This window comes from Clinocottus analis, unplaced genomic scaffold (genome assembly GCF_023055335.1).
Source record: "Clinocottus analis isolate CAN_PGR_092001 unplaced genomic scaffold, fCliAna1.0.p SCAF_7, whole genome shotgun sequence".
Lineage (NCBI taxonomy): Eukaryota > Metazoa > Chordata > Actinopteri > Perciformes > Cottidae > Clinocottus > Clinocottus analis.
The window spans coordinates 13,470,795-13,489,281 of record NW_027176229.1 but is presented as its reverse complement, the minus strand read 5'-3'; the positions used below and the strand labels follow the sequence as shown (position 1 = coordinate 13,489,281).

Here is an 18,487-nt window from a genome sequence, read left to right as displayed (position 1 = left end):
TCTGCAGATATAAACAAAAACAACAAAACGACACAAAAGTGAACCAAATATTAATTTATTTGGGTAAAGAAAATAATTTAGCAATGGAAAAAAAACAGTCACATCATGATTATGTTACATTTAAGGGAGCAATAAAGCTACACAGCAATGTCTGTCACAAAGTTAGATTCCTGCTCATTAAAAAAAAAGACACATTAAAAGGTAACTATCCTTACAACAACAAAAAACAATATCACAAAGAGTCCAAGAGCCAGTTGTCAATAGCTCTCTCATTGGCTAATGCATCTTGTTGCCAATCCAGATGCCACCTAAGGTTAGCAATGACTTGACTGTAGTTTCTCCCCAAACTATGGCGCCAGGCAATAAAGGATTTTTTATTGTAGAGATGCACAGTTGTAGAGACTTTTGGATAGTCTACAATACCACGCAATAGCTTGTCTAGATGTACCTGCACATCTAGGAATTTGAGAGCTACATTGTGAAGTTCTTCCTTGTCCTGAGTTATGTCTGCAAACAGAGAGAGTACAGAAAAATGAAAAGGTGCCAGTGTTTTATTATTGCTTTTTTTCTTCTTGAAAACATAGAGATTGAGTGAATGAAGTTTAGTTTCTGAATTTAGGAACTCACCAAAAAGCTGTGGGGGGACACTGAGGCCATCTGCATAGGCAATGTACTTCCACCTGCCACTTCTCAGCATGTATGTAGACGCATTGACATTACAACCATGATATTCACTCAGAACCCAATCTGGATGTTGCTTCTTGGAAAAAGCACTCGCCTTGGATAGCAGAGGAAGGAGTGTGTGGCCACTGAGAATACCCACTGCTGGAATACCAGCAATGTCTGGAAAAAAAAAAACACAAGCGTGTTATATCAAGTTAAAATGCTAAAATTCAAATACTGTTTTTATTATGTTGCTTTTGCAAACAGTAGGCAGACAATTCAAATCCCTCCACATCTTGACAAGTACAACACTTTTACCTTTCAACAGGCATTTTATGATTTAAAATATTTTTTTAATTCTATGTATCTATCTACTTCCTTACCCAGCACAGTGGGATAGAGATCAACCAAGGACACAAGCTCATTGACCTGCAGGCCGGACATCAGCCCAGGCCCCATGACCATCAGGGGAACATGGGAGCTGCCTTCAAACATTGACATCTTGTAGAACTGACGGTGCTCCATGGCAAGCTCTCCGTGATCAGCCGTAAAGATCACAACAGTATTGTCCAACAGGCCAGTCTCTCTCAGAGCTGAAATCACTTGGCCTAGTGAGACAGAGTAACCATTTTAAGCTGCCACTTTAGAGATGTATTTGAGAGACAAAATGTTCGTATCCATATATAAATATACCATAATGTTCCAGTGTGCCTTTAAATGTCAGTTACTACTTTTTTTAGCTTGTATTTATTCAGGGAAGTTTCACTGAGAATAATTCAAGTGAAGTAGTCTAATGTTCCAACAGGCTGCACAGAATCAAATTGAATACATTAATATTACTAACGCACATAAAATCTAGCTACCTGCTGTTGCCAGTTATGTTATGCATCTGTGTGAGTTTGAAAGATATGGGTTAAGCTTTAAGTTTGAGTCAAACCTACTCCCTGAAAGCATAGTATGAATTCCTTCTGTCAACTAACCCAGCATGGTATCTGCTTCAGCACACATGGCATAATAGAAGGCCCTTATGCTTTTGACTTCGTCCCCAGTGAAAACACCGCTGCAGTTTTTGGTGGAGGTGGAGTAGTAGTCGACAGGGTGCATGGCAGCAATAGGCAACCATTTAGGAACAGTGATGAGTTCAGAAGACACCTGTGTATGTAAAATAAGAACAAAAGACTTCATTGTGACTTATATTTAAAAACAACATACAATATGATTCTGGAATGAAGGGAACATTCAAAAAGCGGGGAAAGAAGCAGCATGCCTTCTTCAGCCAGTATGGTGAGGTAAGGAAGGTGGATCCTCCTGCGGTGGGCCCCAGGGAATCTGTTTTATAGGGGTGAGGTAAATTGAGGCCAAGATAAAGTGCAAACGGCTGGTGTGAGAACGCAGCCCTCTGGTGGATCCACTGTGTTGCCTTGTCTGTGTTTTCCCAGTCTTTTTTCATGATCCTTACTGTTGACATGTTCCCAACAAGTTGTGTAACAGGCCGGCCTTCTTGGCGCAGGAGGAACTGAACATCTCGTGTCCAGGCCTCGACTCGATTACTGGAGATGTTGCACAAACACAAAACAAAATAGCAAAGAAGATACAAAGAAAATGGGAAGTGGGAAGTGGAACGAAATACAAGAATATGAGAAGTGGAAAGAAACACAAGAGGATAAGTCCCCAAAAAAAATGATTCACACTATTCTGAAGAATAGCTACCCACATACACAGTATGTTATTTGGTTATTACCAATACAGTTAGTCACTAACCTTTGAGAGTATGTGTTATTATTGAATAGAGATGAGACAAGGTTAGTGAAGCTGTTTGCTTGTCTAAGATACAGTGACAGTGGCTGCCTACCTAACAGAGTGACTCCCTGAGGTGTAGTCCAGCTTGCCCATCGACTTAGTAAGATATCCATTTGCCTCCAGCAAATCCATCCATGTTGTTGCATTAGCATCAAGGCACTTGTAGTTGTTCCACGACTGAGTAAGGTGGACAAACTGACCGCTCCACATTGCTAAGAAATATTAAACAGCTGAAATATGTGTATTAATCCATCTGAAATACATGTATTATTCCTTAAGTTTACCTGCTCTTGAGGGGCAGCAGATGGGTGAGTTGGTGTAAGCATTGAGGAAAGTAGTACCAAGCTCCCTGAGGTAGCTTACATATGGCAGCTGCACAACTTTGCTGCCAGGGTCAAAGGTCAATCGCCCGTCCTGCATAATGAGGAACACTAGCATTTAGACCCAAAGCCACATGGTTAAACAGTCAAAACAAGGATTACATTTTAGATAAACATCTTTGTATGGCGTTCAATCTTCTCAAGCTATAGTCTGTCCTTGCATAGTGCTGAGGACTAAAATAAACGAAAACTGCTATTATTGAGGCAGTTACTGTAAAGCACTGGAACTTAATTCATACTCACAAATGCATCACTCATCACCATCACGATGTTGGGTCTGGTTTCATTTTGGCACACACTTTGTCCATACATTTGACAAAGGAATATCAAAGCAAACATTTCTATTTTCATTACAGCGTTTCACAACCTTCCGATTTGGTAATTTTCTGCTGTAAAAGACAATTCTGTCTGGACCATGTGAGATTTATCAGAGACGACTTGCCCACAGTGTTCGTTTGTGCCTGTAAGAGACGGTAACTTTCGAGTCTTATGGACTTGCATAAACATCCCGGTTACGCTTTCAAAATAAGAGTTTTCTAGTTGTACATGATTAACATGTAATGATAAACTGTGAACTCCAGAGGACAGCATTCATCTTGTTATAATTGCTGCACAATTTTGATGAATTGTCTATGTCATGACCACAACTTCAACTACTATTGGCAATTTATGTATCACAAAGATTTGTTTGTGAGAAACAAAATATGTGGTTATAGCGAAACCATATATTTAGTTTCTCAGTAAGTATCACCCTTATACTTGCTAATAAGTTAACAAATCAGATAGAAAATCATTTGACTGTGCACTTTTTGAATTATAGGAGGTAGGATGAAATATTGGGTTTTTATTGTTTTCATTAACGGTTTAATCAATCGCCATTCAATTTTAATCATACATTGCTGCTTGATGTGATTCTTGCAAATTTTGATCTCCACAGCTCTAGCTACCACAACACACTTTCTGTAAATCTTTATCTCATCATCGTTAAATTGAATTGCTAAATTAATGTGGCGCCTTGTAAATTAAACAATGAAAATTAATTAGAATCGAAGTGGTCGTTTTTCAGTCATCATGTGTTTGTTGACAGCAATAAGCGATGAGTTACCGAGCTGTTCAACAGGTGACGCTGCAGTTTATTTTAGAAACCGTGATGATCCACCAGATGGCGTTTTGAGCCTCAGAGTTGTTTTTCTATAAACTATGAGTTCAACACAATGAGAACCCCCCCTCCCCCCTCCCCCGCCCCCTCTCAATGTGCATAGACCATTTTAATCTTAACACAAAAACAAGACATGCTCGATGAATAAAAAGGAAGCTTTTCTAAAAGTCTGCTCCCCCTTAAATCGCAGGAATACATAGTATCCAGCAATTCTACATGGCCTATTCCGCAGGAGACATGGGAATTTCAGCAGTTGTTTTTTTGTTGATTGCACATGGATGTAGAGGCTGTAGTGTGTCTAAATATATGTGAGATTCGATATTCCTTTATTGGTCACGCATTGGGGAAATGTGCAGATGATTCTATATGTGTGGATTATATCACAGATAACTGTGTGACATAATTATATGCCTAAATATAAAGCTGGAGGCCGTAAGCTTATACAATATTCAGCGATGATGCACCGTGTATGAATGGTTATCATATAATCATATATAATGAAGCGCAGAATCGTGTTTTTTTGTTTGTTTGTTTGTCTCTAGTGCCATCAGCTAAACATACTTTACATCAATCTTTAAAGAAAGAAAACATGTAAATTCCTTAAGATTAGACTTTTAGGGTAGATTATAATACAACAAATGACTCGTGAGGTCTCACCTCTAAAACTATTGTGGTGAACATTTCTTCGTGCAGTCTTTCAGCTGTTTGACCAAACTTGTCATCTGGCTCAAAGCCACTTCTCTGCCTTGTTCCAGAAGGTGGAAGGAGGGGGCAGCGGAGCCCTGCGCATGCGCCCAAGGTTGTTTTTCACACAGCCTGTCGCTTAAAGTGAGCTGTGCTACGGGGGTTTCCTTGTCTTTGACTGGAGACCGACGAGCAGAGCGGCGGACGATAACAGCATCCTTTGCTGTTATTCAGCCATCACACATCTCAATGAACTGCTCGCAAAGAAACCACTGATCGTGCCTCCTGCTTTTTGCAGGGCAGAGATACTGATCAGTGTCTAAAGACTGCATCCCTTTTTCTTATGAAATTATTTTTTCATAGACTTTTTTTATTTCAAGGTCTCTGTATCTCTTTCCACCATGGTGCTAGGAAAGGTAAAGAGCTTCACAGTAAGCTACGACTGTCTCAATGACAGCAATGTTCCCGTCTTCTCCAGCGGGGACTGCGTCTCAGGGAGGGTGATCATCGAAGTCACCGGAGAAATCCGCGTGAAATCTCTTAAAATCCACGCAAAAGGATTTGCGAAAGTTCGTTGGACTGAATCTAGAAATGCTGGATCCAACACTGCCTATACGCAAAACTACACAGAAGAAGTGGAATATCTAAATCACAAAGATATCTTAATTGGGCACGAGAGAGGTAAGAGACTGGTTTTATTTTGTATAGCAGAAGTTTAAGAGAAACTGAATGTAAGATGCTCTTTGTGCTGGTTGACGATCTGGTTAACTGGAGGATGCTGTAGCCTTGAATGTCACATACGGTGGTAATAACGTAATGATATACACTGTTGGATTTGGTTATCTTTCATCGTGTAAAGTATTGTACGTGGTGTTGGTGGTACAATAGACTTTAGTGGCATCGTCTTTAGAGAGCCCCATCGTTTCTTGTTTGTGTCAAGGTGTCAATGAATGACAGCAGCTCGGGCATCAATATTTTTTACAGTATTTCAAGTGTAAAGCACATTTTTGAGACACAGAGCTATAGAGTAATTGTTTGCACTGATGTACTTGCCGTATTGTAAGACATTTTCAATACAAAAATGCATCATATTTGGTGTTTCTTTGTAGCTTTTCTTAAGTTTCCACCCATTGTTCAAAGCGGTTCAATCCTGTTCAGAAAACTGGACCAGCGGAGGGCGGAGCAAAGCGCATAACCCTCCCTCACCCTGAGTTATTGGCTGAGGTGCTCATGTGTGGCCAATGACATCACCATCTTGCAAAGAGTGACAGAAGACTCTGCAACTTTTTAATTAAGAAAACACCTGCAGAATAGAATACATCCACAGCAGTATATGTAGTATGATTTTAAATATGTTTTTAAAAAAAACTGCGGTGGAGCTGCACAGCTGATAGTGTCCGTTCTTCTTCCATTGACAATGTGCTTCCTCTGCACGTAGCCTATCTGTGTTTTGCTAGATTATGACGACGCATTGCTCTATTGTCAGCAGCTTTGTGCTTCAGACATATTTGCGTAACTTTATCCGCAGAATGGTTGATGTTTTCGATGGTAGAGGGCACCCATTGTGAACGCCCGTGTGTGCCTTTTCTTGGTTTGGATTTAGCGTGGTGGGTTTTTTTCCCCCCCATCTGCAGCATCTTTACTTATTTAATAGACATCCAGTTTCCGGTCAACTCTGCAGCAGCCGTCATACGTGTAGCAGGTGAACTGGGCTTGACTAGATGCCATGAAGCTAGACTTTCGGGCCTTTTGCATGTTAAGGTGAATCGTAACATTAGCCTACTTCAAATAGGTCATTATCAAAAGAGCCTAGGTTTAAATTGAGGAGATAGACGTGTTGCAGATAAACGACGTGTTGCAGATAAACGACATGCAAAGTCGTTCACTAACAATACTACTTAAAACAAAGCTTAATTCGCCACAAACGAATAAAACATCCTAAAACATGTCCTGTGATGCTGAGGTGGTTTAACCACTCGACAGCTGCTGCAGTTGGTATTCGGACCAGTCTCGTTAGTGACTGCGGTGTCGCACAGTGAATGCGTAATGAGAGCAGAGCGGCTGTGGGAAGCTGCTCACACCGGTTTAGGCCGGTCTCCTCCTGCTGGAGTCTGCCGTTTGACTGACAGCTCCGTACTTGTTTACCACACGGCTGCTGCTGCTGCTGCTGCTGCTAGGGGGAGGGAGTGCTGAGCTGGCAGAAGCACACCGGCCTCTCAACCCAGCTTTTCACAATACTCTTGTTGTTTCAAAGGATAAATAATGATAATTTGCAACATTTAATGAGTACATTGACAATGCGAAAAGGTCCTCTTATCCATTTGAAAAAAAAACTCCTTTTTTAAATTTTTTTTTATAGAGATAAATGGAAAATAACTTGGTCTTTGTCAGCCAGATAGATTTCTCTACCGATTAGGATTATATTGTAGCCTCATAGAGCCCAGTTTCCTCCATAAGAGCCTACGTATCTCCATTATGCCACAATGGGATTTCTGGTAGCACTATCTTGCACGTTTCTGGTACCTTAAACAATCAACTTATTTGGTGTACTCTTAATATTAGTCTGCTGCTCATCTCTCAATACATCATTTTTTTTACAGACCGATATGATAGTAAAATCCGCTTATTCTCTTTTGTCCCCCCCACCCTGTGTTTTTGGTATGACTTTCAGATGCCTTCGTAGAGCATTTTACCCAGGTATGGTATACATGTGTTTGGAATATTGTCCTCCTTGTTTTTCAGACGATGACAACTCTGAGGAAGGACTCACCACTATCCATTCAGGAAGACATGAGTATGCATTCAGCCTCGAACTTCCACAGACGTAAGTGTTTTAAGACCACACTTGAGTCAGATTATATAATAATATCATCATTATTCAGCTGTTGCCTATTGTTAATACAAACCCTTTCTTTTCCTTTCCACCGCCCATCTTCTTCCCTGTAGACCTCTGGCTACCTCTTTTGAAGGGAAGCATGGCAGTGTGCGCTATTGGGTCAAGGCAGAACTCCACAGGCCGTGGCTCCTGCCCATGAAGACCAAGAAGGAATTTACAGTCTTTGAGCACATTGACATCAACACTCCATTATTGTTGGTAAGTTATTTTGAAGAACCCCCTAATTTTTTAATGTGTGATAATATTTTAATTGGGAGAGGCATTGTACTGAGGGAAATGGACTATAGTGAGACTCAGTGTCAAACTGAAACTGTCTAGTTTTTAATATTTTCAATATTGGTGCAAAATATTTAAGAGAAACCTCCAGACATTTTCTAATGCATCCGTTTGTTCTTTTATTTTTCAGTCACCACAGGCCGGCACGAAAGACAAGACACTTTGCTGTTGGTTCTGCACCTCAGGTCCTATTTCCCTAAGTGCCAAAATAGAAAGGAAGGGATACACCCCAGGTGAGACTAACTAAATTATTCATAACGCAACTGATAACATCGTTAGTCTTGTGACTGCATTTATTGGTATTGACACACAAGATAAAAAGCCAACTAATGTTTTTAGAAATGTAATACAACGTCAATTAACTTCAACTCTGCCTTGTCTGACTCTGTAGGAGAGTCGATCCAGATCTTTGCAGAGATTGAGAACTGCTCATCCCGCATGGTGGTGCCAAAGGCAGCCATCTACCAGACCCAGACCTTCTATGCCAAAGGGAAGATGAAGGAGGTCAAGCAGCTCGTGGCCAACCTGCGGGGAGAGTCTCTGTCCTCCGGAAAAACTGAGACTTGGAGTGGCAAGATGCTGAAGATCCCACCTGTCTCACCCTCCATCTTGGACTGCAGCATTATCAGAGTGGAGTACTCCCTTATGGTAAGTACAGTCTTACTGTATTTGTATACACCTTTTTCTGTTTGTTGCCTACTGTGCCTCTATCCAGAGATCAGTGGCATAGACAAAAAGGTGTTTCTGCTCTTATTACAGTTTTCTCTTGACCTTTACCTATCACCATTACTCAGCACCATTGTCAGTACAGAATCAACATTTCCCAGTAAGCCAACAACTCTCTCTCCTGTTAAAGGACTTGGCTGACTCAGCCGCCATTTCCAAATCTGGGCCTTGGATGGCACCAGGTGTTATCTCCACATGCTGCTAAGAGCATTAGCCCAGGATATCTTTGGTAACACCTGCCTTGAGGGTGCTTATAACCTCTTTACCTCGTGAACAGACAGCCACCAGACATAGGATCTACCTGCATAAGCAACAAACCTCAAGTTCTTGACCCACATATTATTGAACAACTGAACGACCCATTTAGCCCAGACTAGCATATTTTTTTTAAAAATTGTATTTATTTTATTGAGGATTAAAAAGCTGTTTCATTTCATGCTGAATGCTTAGCTCATTGCAGCACAATTATCAAACCTCAGAATGACTTGCATATTCTAACCTGCTGTGGGTATTACTCAGGTTTATGTGGACATACCTGGGGCAATAAACCTATCCCTGAACCTGCCCCTGGTCATCGGGACAATCCCTCTCCACCCCTTTGGCTCCCGTACCTCCAGTGTGAGCAGCCAGTGCAGCATGAGCTGGCTGGGCATGGGTCTACCTGAGAGGCCTGAAGGTAGGTTGGATCTCACGCTCAAGATTCATATATATAGAACTTAATTCTGAATACTATATACTGATTGAGAATGCTAATATGTGGCTTGCTGTTCCTCTGCAGCTCCGCCAAGCTATGCAGAAATTGCAACAGAAGAACAGAGGCAGAGCAGTCTTGATGTCCCAGCAGCCCGCGAGGAGCTGGACGGACCTCTCTTTGCCTACATTCACGAGTTCCGCTTCCAGCCTCCTCCTCTGTACTCTGAGGTAAGAACCAAATAACATAAAGCAAAGATGACCAAATTAAATTAAGTTTATATTAAGTTTAAGTTTCAATAAATAAACCCTTTTTTCTTGTCTCCTCTCCAGATTGATCCTAATCCAGATCATGCAAGACGTACCGAGGAGCACAGGCTTGACGCCTGTCCGTCACGCTGAAGGGTTTTCCTGAATGTCCCCAGACCGATTTGGGGATCTCTAAAGAAACCTGCTGGCAAGGCTCAACTTTGATTATTTTTCTCCAACAACAAGGGTCACACAACGCTGTTGACATCAAGAGAAATGCAAAGTATCCAACCAACCAACAACGACTTGGACAAATACCTACAGTTGCGTTGGGTTGGACAAATCGTTCCTGCCTTCCCTCAGCGAGAGAAACAGGAGCCACTAGTTTGGGGCATTGCTTCCTTCCTGTGTCGGCCTGCTGAGGGTGGGAGGTATACAGATGAACACATATTCAGTCTGTATGAAAAACCCCGCTGGTAGTGAGAGCCCCGGTGATAGTATCGACAATGACAATGAAGAATCAGTAAGGCTTGGCCTCCCAAGCTTCTCTTTAACTCTTGATTCTTCTGTACTCGTGGCACATACGGACATGGAACCTCACACAAAGGAGGACCGATCATATCCCGGCTTCAGCAGAATCAGCTAAAGAAAACTCAACAAAAAGAGAAAAGTAATGTCCTAACCACCACAGTCTGTATGAATGAGAGCATTCAGCAGTCAATAACAGAGCAAAGACTAGGTCCTCCTGCCTCGTTTCAGATTTTTGTTTTGCACAATTTATTCTTTACTTGATTTGTGTTGCTCTTTTTAATGAGAAATGGAAGAAGAAAAAAAAGAAATAGGATGCGCCAGACTACGAATATGGGACTGCAGGCTTAACTTTCAAGACTTTCATCTGCATAACTTTGAGCTATGCTAAGAACATGATTTATTTTTTGGGGAAAAAAAGATTGACAAGAACACTGCACTGAATTTGGAAAAGATTTTTCTTTTTACCCTTATGACATTTCCTCAGTGACTTAAAATAACTAGACTGGACTTTTGCAGCACACTATCTCCATCTTAAAGCTCTTTAAGATGTTGCCTCCTCAGCTTCCAAGTGTGGCTTTTCTCCTTTTTTAGTTTAGTTCTGTTATGCTGTTTTTGTATTTAGCTCCAATTATAGATTAGCTTTTAGCCTTTTTTGTTTTGAGGTTGCTCTGGATTCGGACTAGGAGGGTTGCAGAACTGCATTTGCTGCTCAAATTGTAGCTAAGGAGCAAAGAGTGTGTGTGTGTGTGTGTGTGTGTGTGTGTGTGTGTGTGTGTGTGTGTGTGTGTGTGTGTGTGTGTGTGTGTGTGTGTGTGTGTGTGTGTGTGTGTGTGAGAGAGAGAAACAGAGGGGGTGGTACATTGTGGAGAGACTTGCCTCACCCGAATTACCTGCAGCCCCTCTTCTCCCAATCTCAGGGCAAGCCAGGCTTGCAAAACTGCCCTAAAAGCACTGTCTCAGGTGGTCGTCTCACTTGCCAAACAGATGGGGGAAAAAAAGAGAAAACAAGTTTTTTGTTTTAACTTGCACTGTTAAAAATTATGATTTTTTTTTTGATTTTTTTTTTTAAGCTACCAAAACGAGAGAATAGACCTGCATAGAAGCAAGGCAGCTTTCTGAGATTAATCACATTCCCTTTTTGTCCTGCTGCATTTGCCCAGTTCATACAACCGACAATTTTACCAGACCAGTAAAGTCAGAACGCTAGCTATAAAAAAAGATGGAAAAAGAGGAGTGCTTCTTTATTAAAGGAGCAAACCCGGCACAAATGAAAAGCTGGGGACGTTGCTAAACCTCTGTTCAGACTGCTTAGAACAAGTAGTGGTAGGTTGACATGAGTAATACATTGGTTTTCTAACTCATTCAACACAAAAGACCAGCTGTAACAGAGGTTTGACATAGTCATGAGAAAAAAAAGAAAAGCAGCTCTTTTTTAATAAGAAAATGATAATTCATGAAAAGCGTTTAATGGAGAAGGTCTGAATAAAAACCTTTGGTACTAACCATGTTTTTCTAGAGGATATTTCAATTAGGTAGTGTTGTGTAGGACAGCGGTGCATTATTATTATTTTATTTTTTAAAGATTAGTGACTTTTTTTCTAAAGTTTACATTTTTAAACGTAGCTGATGAAAGTTTGTATGTGTTGTGTGTGTGTGTGTATGTGTATGTGTATGTGTGCACGCTCTTATCGGGATCCAGCTGGCGATTAAATATACTGCTTCTGACAGAAATCGACAAACTGCAGATTATTAAAGTGATCTTATCTTAGTGGCCTTGACAAAGAAAAGACCTGATCATGAGTCTTCATTTTTCAATGTCCATGTTAACGCTTGTTCTCTTATTATGTTTGTCTTATATGTTTTAGACCTTTCCATGTTTATTCAAAAGGACAAAAAGGGAAGAGGAAAAAAAAAGTCCTTTTTATTATTATTATTTTTTTAGAAGTGTTTAAGTCTCAATTGCGCTATTTTTCCGAAGCTGATTAGGGTTGACTATTTCTTTTTTTTTCTTCATGTATTTCTGGGCATTGATATAGTTTACTTCCTAGTCTAACAAGCAAGCAACCTCCCTGACCAGTCTGATCCCCTTCAGGCCTGGGGAGGGGGGCAGCTGTTGATCAGCACCCTTCCCCCTCTGACAAACATGTAACGTGGGATAGCAGACATGTGGCCTCTTCCTCTATCCTAATATATTTTTTGCAGTTCTTTGTTTGGATTTTATTTTAGGGAAATTGAATCAAGCTAAACAATAATGAATAATAAGCTTACATATTTGTTTCAGGTTGGTCAATTCCATAGTCCATTTGCTTGGGCCGCAGTAGTCCAGTGTCAAAACTAAGCTAAACTCCTGACTTAATAAAGGCAGGAACTGAAATGTTCACAGATAAAGAACCTGGGAAATGGGATCTGAAACATTTTAGAAACAAAGTGCAATATCACTTACTGAATTTTCTTCATTCTCCAATTGTATGTTTGTTTTTATGCTTTTTTTGTCTGTCAATCATCAACATGTATAGATATTCTATGAATATACTATGTTCTGAATGGTTTAACCTTATGTCTAGTTCTTCCTTTTGATTTGAATAAACATTTTGTTCAAAATTACAATGAAGTGTGATGTGAATTTTTGCACAAAATCTATCCCCATTCTACAAATGCACTTTATACAGTACCAACTTAAACATAATGATACATTAGTGAAGATAAAGTTTCCTCTTTGTTTTGTCTGAGCACTGAACTAAAAAGCAGCATTTAAATCAAGCTGAACATGATTAATCATTACCCGTTACTTAACCCCAAATCAATTGTATGTGGGTCATGACGGTTTTAGATTAGAAGCAAACAGGTTGCCACTCTGCCGGACCCAGATTATCCAGTAAAAATAAGTACCACACTGCCCCTGGAGGTGGTTTAAAGACTGCACCTGGCCTCGCATGACAGTAAAGTAAAATACTTTTACTGAATCAGTCTCACTTCATCACAAGCAGCCAATCGCTGCCACTTCATTGAAAAATGTAGGTTTATAGGGCATGTGTCAGTTTTTCATCCCCGCTGAATAAAATATTTGTTATCAACAAATCTGAGATAAACGTGGCACACAAGACAACATTAATTGTTTGAAAATGTCCACATTGGTCTTTTGGACATGAGTTTCCAGTGTTTTACTGTGGGGACCAGGAGGGGCAAAGCCCGTAAGAAAAGCAGAGTACCACCGGTCGGAATGATTCAAACAAATAAGTGACAAATAATTAACTTGGGTAAGAACACCTTATATTACAGGCTCATTTTGGTTTTACTGGAGAAAAATAATAATGGTCACGTCTCTCAAATGTCTCTTGTATGAAAAGAGCTGTTTTGAAAATCTTTTAATCAACAACAACAAGCCAGCGTTAACTTTGGACATCATACTAAACTGACACATTTGAGATAAATAAGGTGCTTAATATACATGTCAAAAATAATAAGTATCATACAGGTAAATTATAATTTAGCTGTTGCACTCTTTGAAAAGAAATATGGATGAGTCACAAAGGACCCCTCTCTAGGAAACTCTCAATGAAACCTGATAGAAGTCGATGGCGACAGGCCAAGTGAGCCACAGTCACCGGTCCACATATAACAAAACACATGATTTATTAATCACTGCTGAAAGATGTGTGTACAAGAAAGGACATGCTGGTGTGCTGCAGAGTAATGATAGAGAAGGTATCAAAATGAGACTTAAAATTGTTTTTTCATCACCAATTTCGTGTTCAAGCATCATAATCAAACACTTTTATTGAGTCATATTTACATAACAGTGTTGCGCCTTTTTTTGTATTTTGTGCTGGAAAGTAGTTATTTTACTGACATTGTAGAAGTTGTACTTTTGAAACTCTCTGCCAATCCCGGAAGGGTTTTATATATCAATATTTAACATGGTCTATCTTTAAACAGGACTGCTGTCATTCTGGGACAAGTTTGTCTCCACATGACCTTTTCATAGCAGTCTGTTTTGTGAGCAGTCAATCCATTTTACTCGAAGTGTATCAACTTGTGTACTACGTCTACGCTATTTCACTTAATTGATTTAGATGAAAAAGATGAGCATGCTCGATTGAGCTCAGCAAATTTGATCATTCCGGATGTGAATGAATACATTGTGCTGCACTGATGTCTCGTCGGTCAAGCTGGAACTAAATGATCTCCCAAAACGCATGAATGTCAGTGCTATTGCGTAAGTAAACCTGGCAGTTTAAAAATATATATAAATGTCCTCTGTGACACATGATGCTGCAGTTACTATATCATAGAGAAAGGAATAAAGTTTCTAAACATTTAGCAAAAAATCATCAACTTTATTGGGGATCTTTTGCAACTGATCAGTTTAAACCAGCACCAGGGATGACTCAGCAGCCCTGTCAGCTTTGACCAAGCACTTCAGTGTGCCTTTGTCCCCTCCTGTCGTCCCCTCAGTCACCCCCCTGCTCCCTAAGGCTTTTGTGGGCCCAGGCCTTTGTGACCCCTGCTAAAAAAGAAGGTGGGGATTATTTAGGGAGAGCATAGATTGGTGCAGCGTGCATATATGTGTGTGTGGTGGGAGTGTTGATTAGCAAGTGCTGACGCTACACAGGCCTCAGCTGTTTCCTCTCACCAGCTAATCCCACTACCCAGAAGCCCCCGTGAACCAGAGGTTCTCAGCAGCTTTCTGTGACCAGGCACAATCAGCATGGATGGGGAGGGGGTGTTGGTCTGAGGCCCCTGTACGCCTGCTTGCCAGTGCCACATCATCACTGTGACATAATAGAAATACTCACACACACATGTCTGCCCTGAGGAATGGAGAGCAGCATCGATGCAAGCCCACACATTCCTCGAAACAATGGAACAACCAATAGTACTACAGGTCTGAAAATGTTATGCAGAAACGGATCCAAAAGGATATGATTTATTAAATGTATCTGAAAAGTTGTAATCTATGACTGCTGTTTTATTAATCCAGATAATATATTACACTAAAATAATATCAGCTATTGAAAGTCCGATAAAACCTTTCTTGAAATGAATACGTTAGTGATTCAGTTGCTTTGTACTTACATCCAGGTCATGCAGCCTAACCTTTGCAGCTGATGACTTGAATAATTAACAGAACTAAGCTACTGTATTTTTTTTTTTAACTAACACACACACACACACTTCTCTGTAAATGTCTCTGCTTTAAAATGACTGTCAAACATTCATTTTACTAAATATAGCTACAAGAAAAGTTTAACAAGGAAGGCCACTACTTCCCAGTTAACACACACACACACACACACACGGTCCAGCTGCCCATGTTTTTTGTGCAGAACCATAGTGCCGGTTCCCCTCAGGTAATCAGGTAATGAGCTCTGTCAGCACATTTGCAGTACATTTGTAATAATCTGTTACTGTTAGCACTGTTAGCTACGAGCCGACCGCTCAGCCATTTTGGCAGAGAAATGCTCCCAACTTCATATCTTGCGCCTTTAATGTTAAACAAAGAAAGCTTTCTATTTACCGGTAAGATGATTGTGTAAACAGCATTCTCGTCTTTACTAAAATAATTCTGCTCAGTAAAGAATCTTTACTAAAGATAAGACATACAACTGAAGTAACAAAAAGACAAATGAGTGGACAGGGACTTCACTGAATGAGGAATGATACAGAATCACTTTTAAAAGATCTGCATCTGTAGGCATGTAGTTAACACATCCTGTAGGTAAGTACATCAAAGAACATCAGTCACTGAACCTTTTTCATGCCTAAAGTCATGCCTAACATAAACGCTCTCTCTCTCAGACACACACACACACACACACACACACACACACACACACACACACACACACACACACACACACACACACACACACACACACACACACACAGCACTGCAGCCAGTTTGCCATCTGTCCTGAGTACAGACTCACTCTGTGTTTCTCTACAGGCACAACAAAAAGGAACAGAGATGAGAGAGCAATGTTTTTTTTCAAGGGCTTTTCTTCATGATCTTTCTCAGCAGCTGGTTCATTCCAGTTCGAAGCACTTCTGCATGAGGAGGCGGACAACAGAGGCTGCTGCTTTTTCGTCATTGAAAGCTGGACTGTATCGTGACCTTGCCAGGAAGAAGTTGTTTGCCTTCACTGAATGCACCAAAATGCAAGAGAGAATACCTTAGCTGCTGCAGGTAAACAGTATCTGTCAGTTGTCAGTTGTCAGTTAGACTGCTTGACTCTAAGCTGGGTTCACACTAGCGGTGTGAATCCAGTGTGTGAACTAGTGGATCCAGTGCAAGGTGAAAATCACGTCATCACAGGTTACGCATTGAGTGCAAAGGCTCGGCAAGTGGCTTGGTCGCGCACTTCTCAAAGGCGTTATCGGCACAGACTCTAAGCTTTTCAGACATGACTGTCACAAATATGTCACTAATAAAAGCATTATTAATAGGCCTAAGGAACAAAAAGGGCTATTCGCTTTTAGATGCTTTAGAAACTGGAGGTCTTGAAAATCTACATTTAGGTTGATACTTTGCAGTCAAATCAAATTGTTTTCCAGGATATTTAACCTGTGTTTCTTCATTATGCATTCAATTCCTCTTTGGGTTATGACGTTTCGCTGTCTTCTTGTTTCTTCACAAGACATTATTTGTAAGCCCTGTGGGATTTTAGAGAATACTTGAACAAACAGCGCACTGAGCCTTGTGCCCGCTCAGAGCTTGTGCACCATCAGTGAAGGCTGCACCGCAGTGCCACATGCAAGTATAAACAAAGTCTTAATCCATCCATGAGAGACAGATACCTCATCTAACTCATTTTTATTTTAGCAAAAAATACTATTGTTCTCTAAAGAAAAAGGGAGAGTTTGCAATGGTTAACAGTTGCAATAGCACAACGACCTTAAATAAGTGGACGGAGCATTATTTAAGCTAATTGAAAATCCTTTTAAAAACCCTTAGTGGAGCTCATGGGCTGTTGTAGATCTCCACATTTAGTATGGACAGGGAACCTGATAGCCAGAGTGTGTGCTATGTTCCCAAGCCAGGACTCCCATGCCCGCAATGCCAAAGTCCCAGCATGGTCAGCATTCCACCTCCAACTATCCTTCACACACAAACGCTGCACTCCACTGGCATGTTTGCAGCTCTTATGCAGCACTACAAGTTCAAGACCTTGCCGCCACCACGGTTGGGAAAAGTCTTGCACAGTTTGCACCTCTTTTTTGGAACTGCAAAAATAGACGTAGTAAAAGGAAGGCGTCAAGTTCCAAGGACTGAAGATTATATTAGAGGTCCTTTTAATTGCCCCAAGAGAAATATTGCACATTCAAAACTGAGCTATCTTAATGTCTAAATACACTAAATCTGGCCCTAAGCTCACAGAGGCATGAAAAAACAAGCTCAGTGCACAGTGGAGAATGACATCAATTTGATTTCTGTTTTCCAGGCTGCAGAGGGATTAGAAAGCCTACAGCTATAACGTAGGTTGTGAGCCAGTCCTTATAACGTCATACCAGCCAGCAGAGGTGAACAGAATGCGTTTTAAGGTTTAAATGCAATACTTTGACATTTGTCAGGCCACAATAAAAACAAGTTGAGTTTAGCTTTGACACATTTCAGATTCAGATAAATATAAGGGAGGTGTCTGGTGTTTGGTGATCTGAGGCAGAACAGTTGCCATACCAAACTGGGATGCAGTTCCTAAGGATGCTCTCAATGGAGTATCGGAGAAGACATGTGGATCTTCTTCAGTTTCCTCAGGAAGAAGAGACGCTGGTGTGCCAGGGTTGAGGTGTTGAGGCGCCAAGAGAGGTCCTCTGAGATGTGGACACCAAGGAACCTGAAGCTGGAGACACGCTCAACCTCTGCTCCATTAACATGCATAGAGGAGTGCATGCAGCGCTTTGTCTTCCTGAAGTCCACAAAAAGCTCTTTGGTCTTCTTGGTGGTAACAGTCAGGTTGTTGTTGGCCCACCACACAGCCAGGTGCCAGACCTCCTCCCTGTAGGCCAGTGTGTGTGTGTGTGTGTGTGTGTGTGTGTATGTGTGTGTCACTCACTGTCCCTCAGGTTGTGGCACAACAGGACATAAGGAGCAACAAGTTGTGCTGTGTTTCCTTCTCCCAGCAGGATTCTTAGTCTGGTAGATTCTTCCAGCTCTCTGAAGCCAGAGATCTTGGAGCTGAGCCTGTCCAGCCACGTTTTTCTTGTTTTACTATATTTATTACATTTTAGGAGGAAGTGCACCTCTGTCTCAAACTCACCTGTCAAACAGTGACCACATATTCTGTTCTCTTTTGGTTGCCAAGATTTCTTGTGTCGGCCTTTTTCGATCGCTAATTGGTGGTCACTGAGCCTGTACCTGGTCAGGGTCTGTCTCTTCTTCTTACCTCTGACAGAAGAGAGGTATTCTGCCAATGTATAATCTCTTTTTAGGGC

The 18,487-nt window shown here is 40.9% G+C and overlaps 2 protein-coding genes across 3 annotated transcripts; one reads left to right on the top strand and one right to left on the bottom strand.

Moving 5' to 3' along the window:
• Nucleotides 1–39: 39 nt before the first annotated feature.
• On the bottom strand, nucleotides 40–3,291 carry arsk (arylsulfatase family, member K). Its single transcript, XM_068604798.1, has 8 exons — nucleotides 3,087–3,291; nucleotides 2,748–2,877; nucleotides 2,516–2,675; nucleotides 1,931–2,213; nucleotides 1,644–1,815; nucleotides 1,047–1,271; nucleotides 628–843; nucleotides 40–507 (listed from the first exon to the last, which is right to left on the bottom strand). The coding sequence occupies exons 1-8, from the start codon at nucleotides 3,192–3,194 to the stop codon at nucleotides 233–235; spliced, it is 1,569 nt and encodes a 522-aa protein (XP_068460899.1). The 5' UTR covers nucleotides 3,195–3,291; the 3' UTR covers nucleotides 40–232.
• A 1,580-nt stretch (nucleotides 3,292–4,871) lies between these two features.
• Nucleotides 4,872–12,631, top strand: arrdc3a (arrestin domain containing 3a). Of its 2 annotated transcripts, none has more exons than XM_068604953.1 (8): nucleotides 4,872–5,367; nucleotides 7,429–7,510; nucleotides 7,633–7,780; nucleotides 7,989–8,091; nucleotides 8,250–8,506; nucleotides 9,104–9,260; nucleotides 9,363–9,505; nucleotides 9,608–12,631. In XM_068604953.1, exons 1-8 carry the CDS (start codon nucleotides 5,088–5,090, stop codon nucleotides 9,674–9,676), a joined length of 1,239 nt encoding a protein of 412 aa, XP_068461054.1. In that variant the 5' UTR covers nucleotides 4,872–5,087; the 3' UTR covers nucleotides 9,677–12,631. The 2 variants fall into 2 exon arrangements, with proteins under 2 accessions (XP_068461054.1, XP_068461055.1); XM_068604954.1 differs by having other exon boundaries at nucleotides 5,240–5,367; nucleotides 7,358–7,510.
• Nucleotides 12,632–18,487: the final 5,856 nt, after the last annotated feature.

Bases quoted from the DNA above. Each gene is read 5' to 3' on its own strand.
- arrdc3a (XM_068604953.1), top strand. From the start codon at position 5,088: ATGGTGCTAGGAAAGGTAAAGAGCTTCACAGTAAGCTACGACTGTCTC. The intron at 5,368-7,428 runs GTAAGAGACTGG...CTTGTTTTTCAG, and splicing joins CTTAATTGGGCACGAGAGAG to ACGATGACAACTCTGAGGAA. The intron at 9,506-9,607 runs GTAAGAACCAAA...TCTCCTCTCCAG, and splicing joins CTCCTCCTCTGTACTCTGAG to ATTGATCCTAATCCAGATCA.
- arsk (XM_068604798.1), bottom strand. From the start codon at position 3,194: ATGAAAATAGAAATGTTTGCTTTGATATTCCTTTGTCAAATGTATGGA. The intron at 1,816-1,930 runs GCATGCTGCTTC...TTACATACACAG, and splicing joins CACCATACTGGCTGAAGAAG to GTGTCTTCTGAACTCATCAC. The intron at 508-627 runs GTGAGTTCCTAA...CTCTGTTTGCAG, and splicing joins TGTCCCCCCACAGCTTTTTG to ACATAACTCAGGACAAGGAA.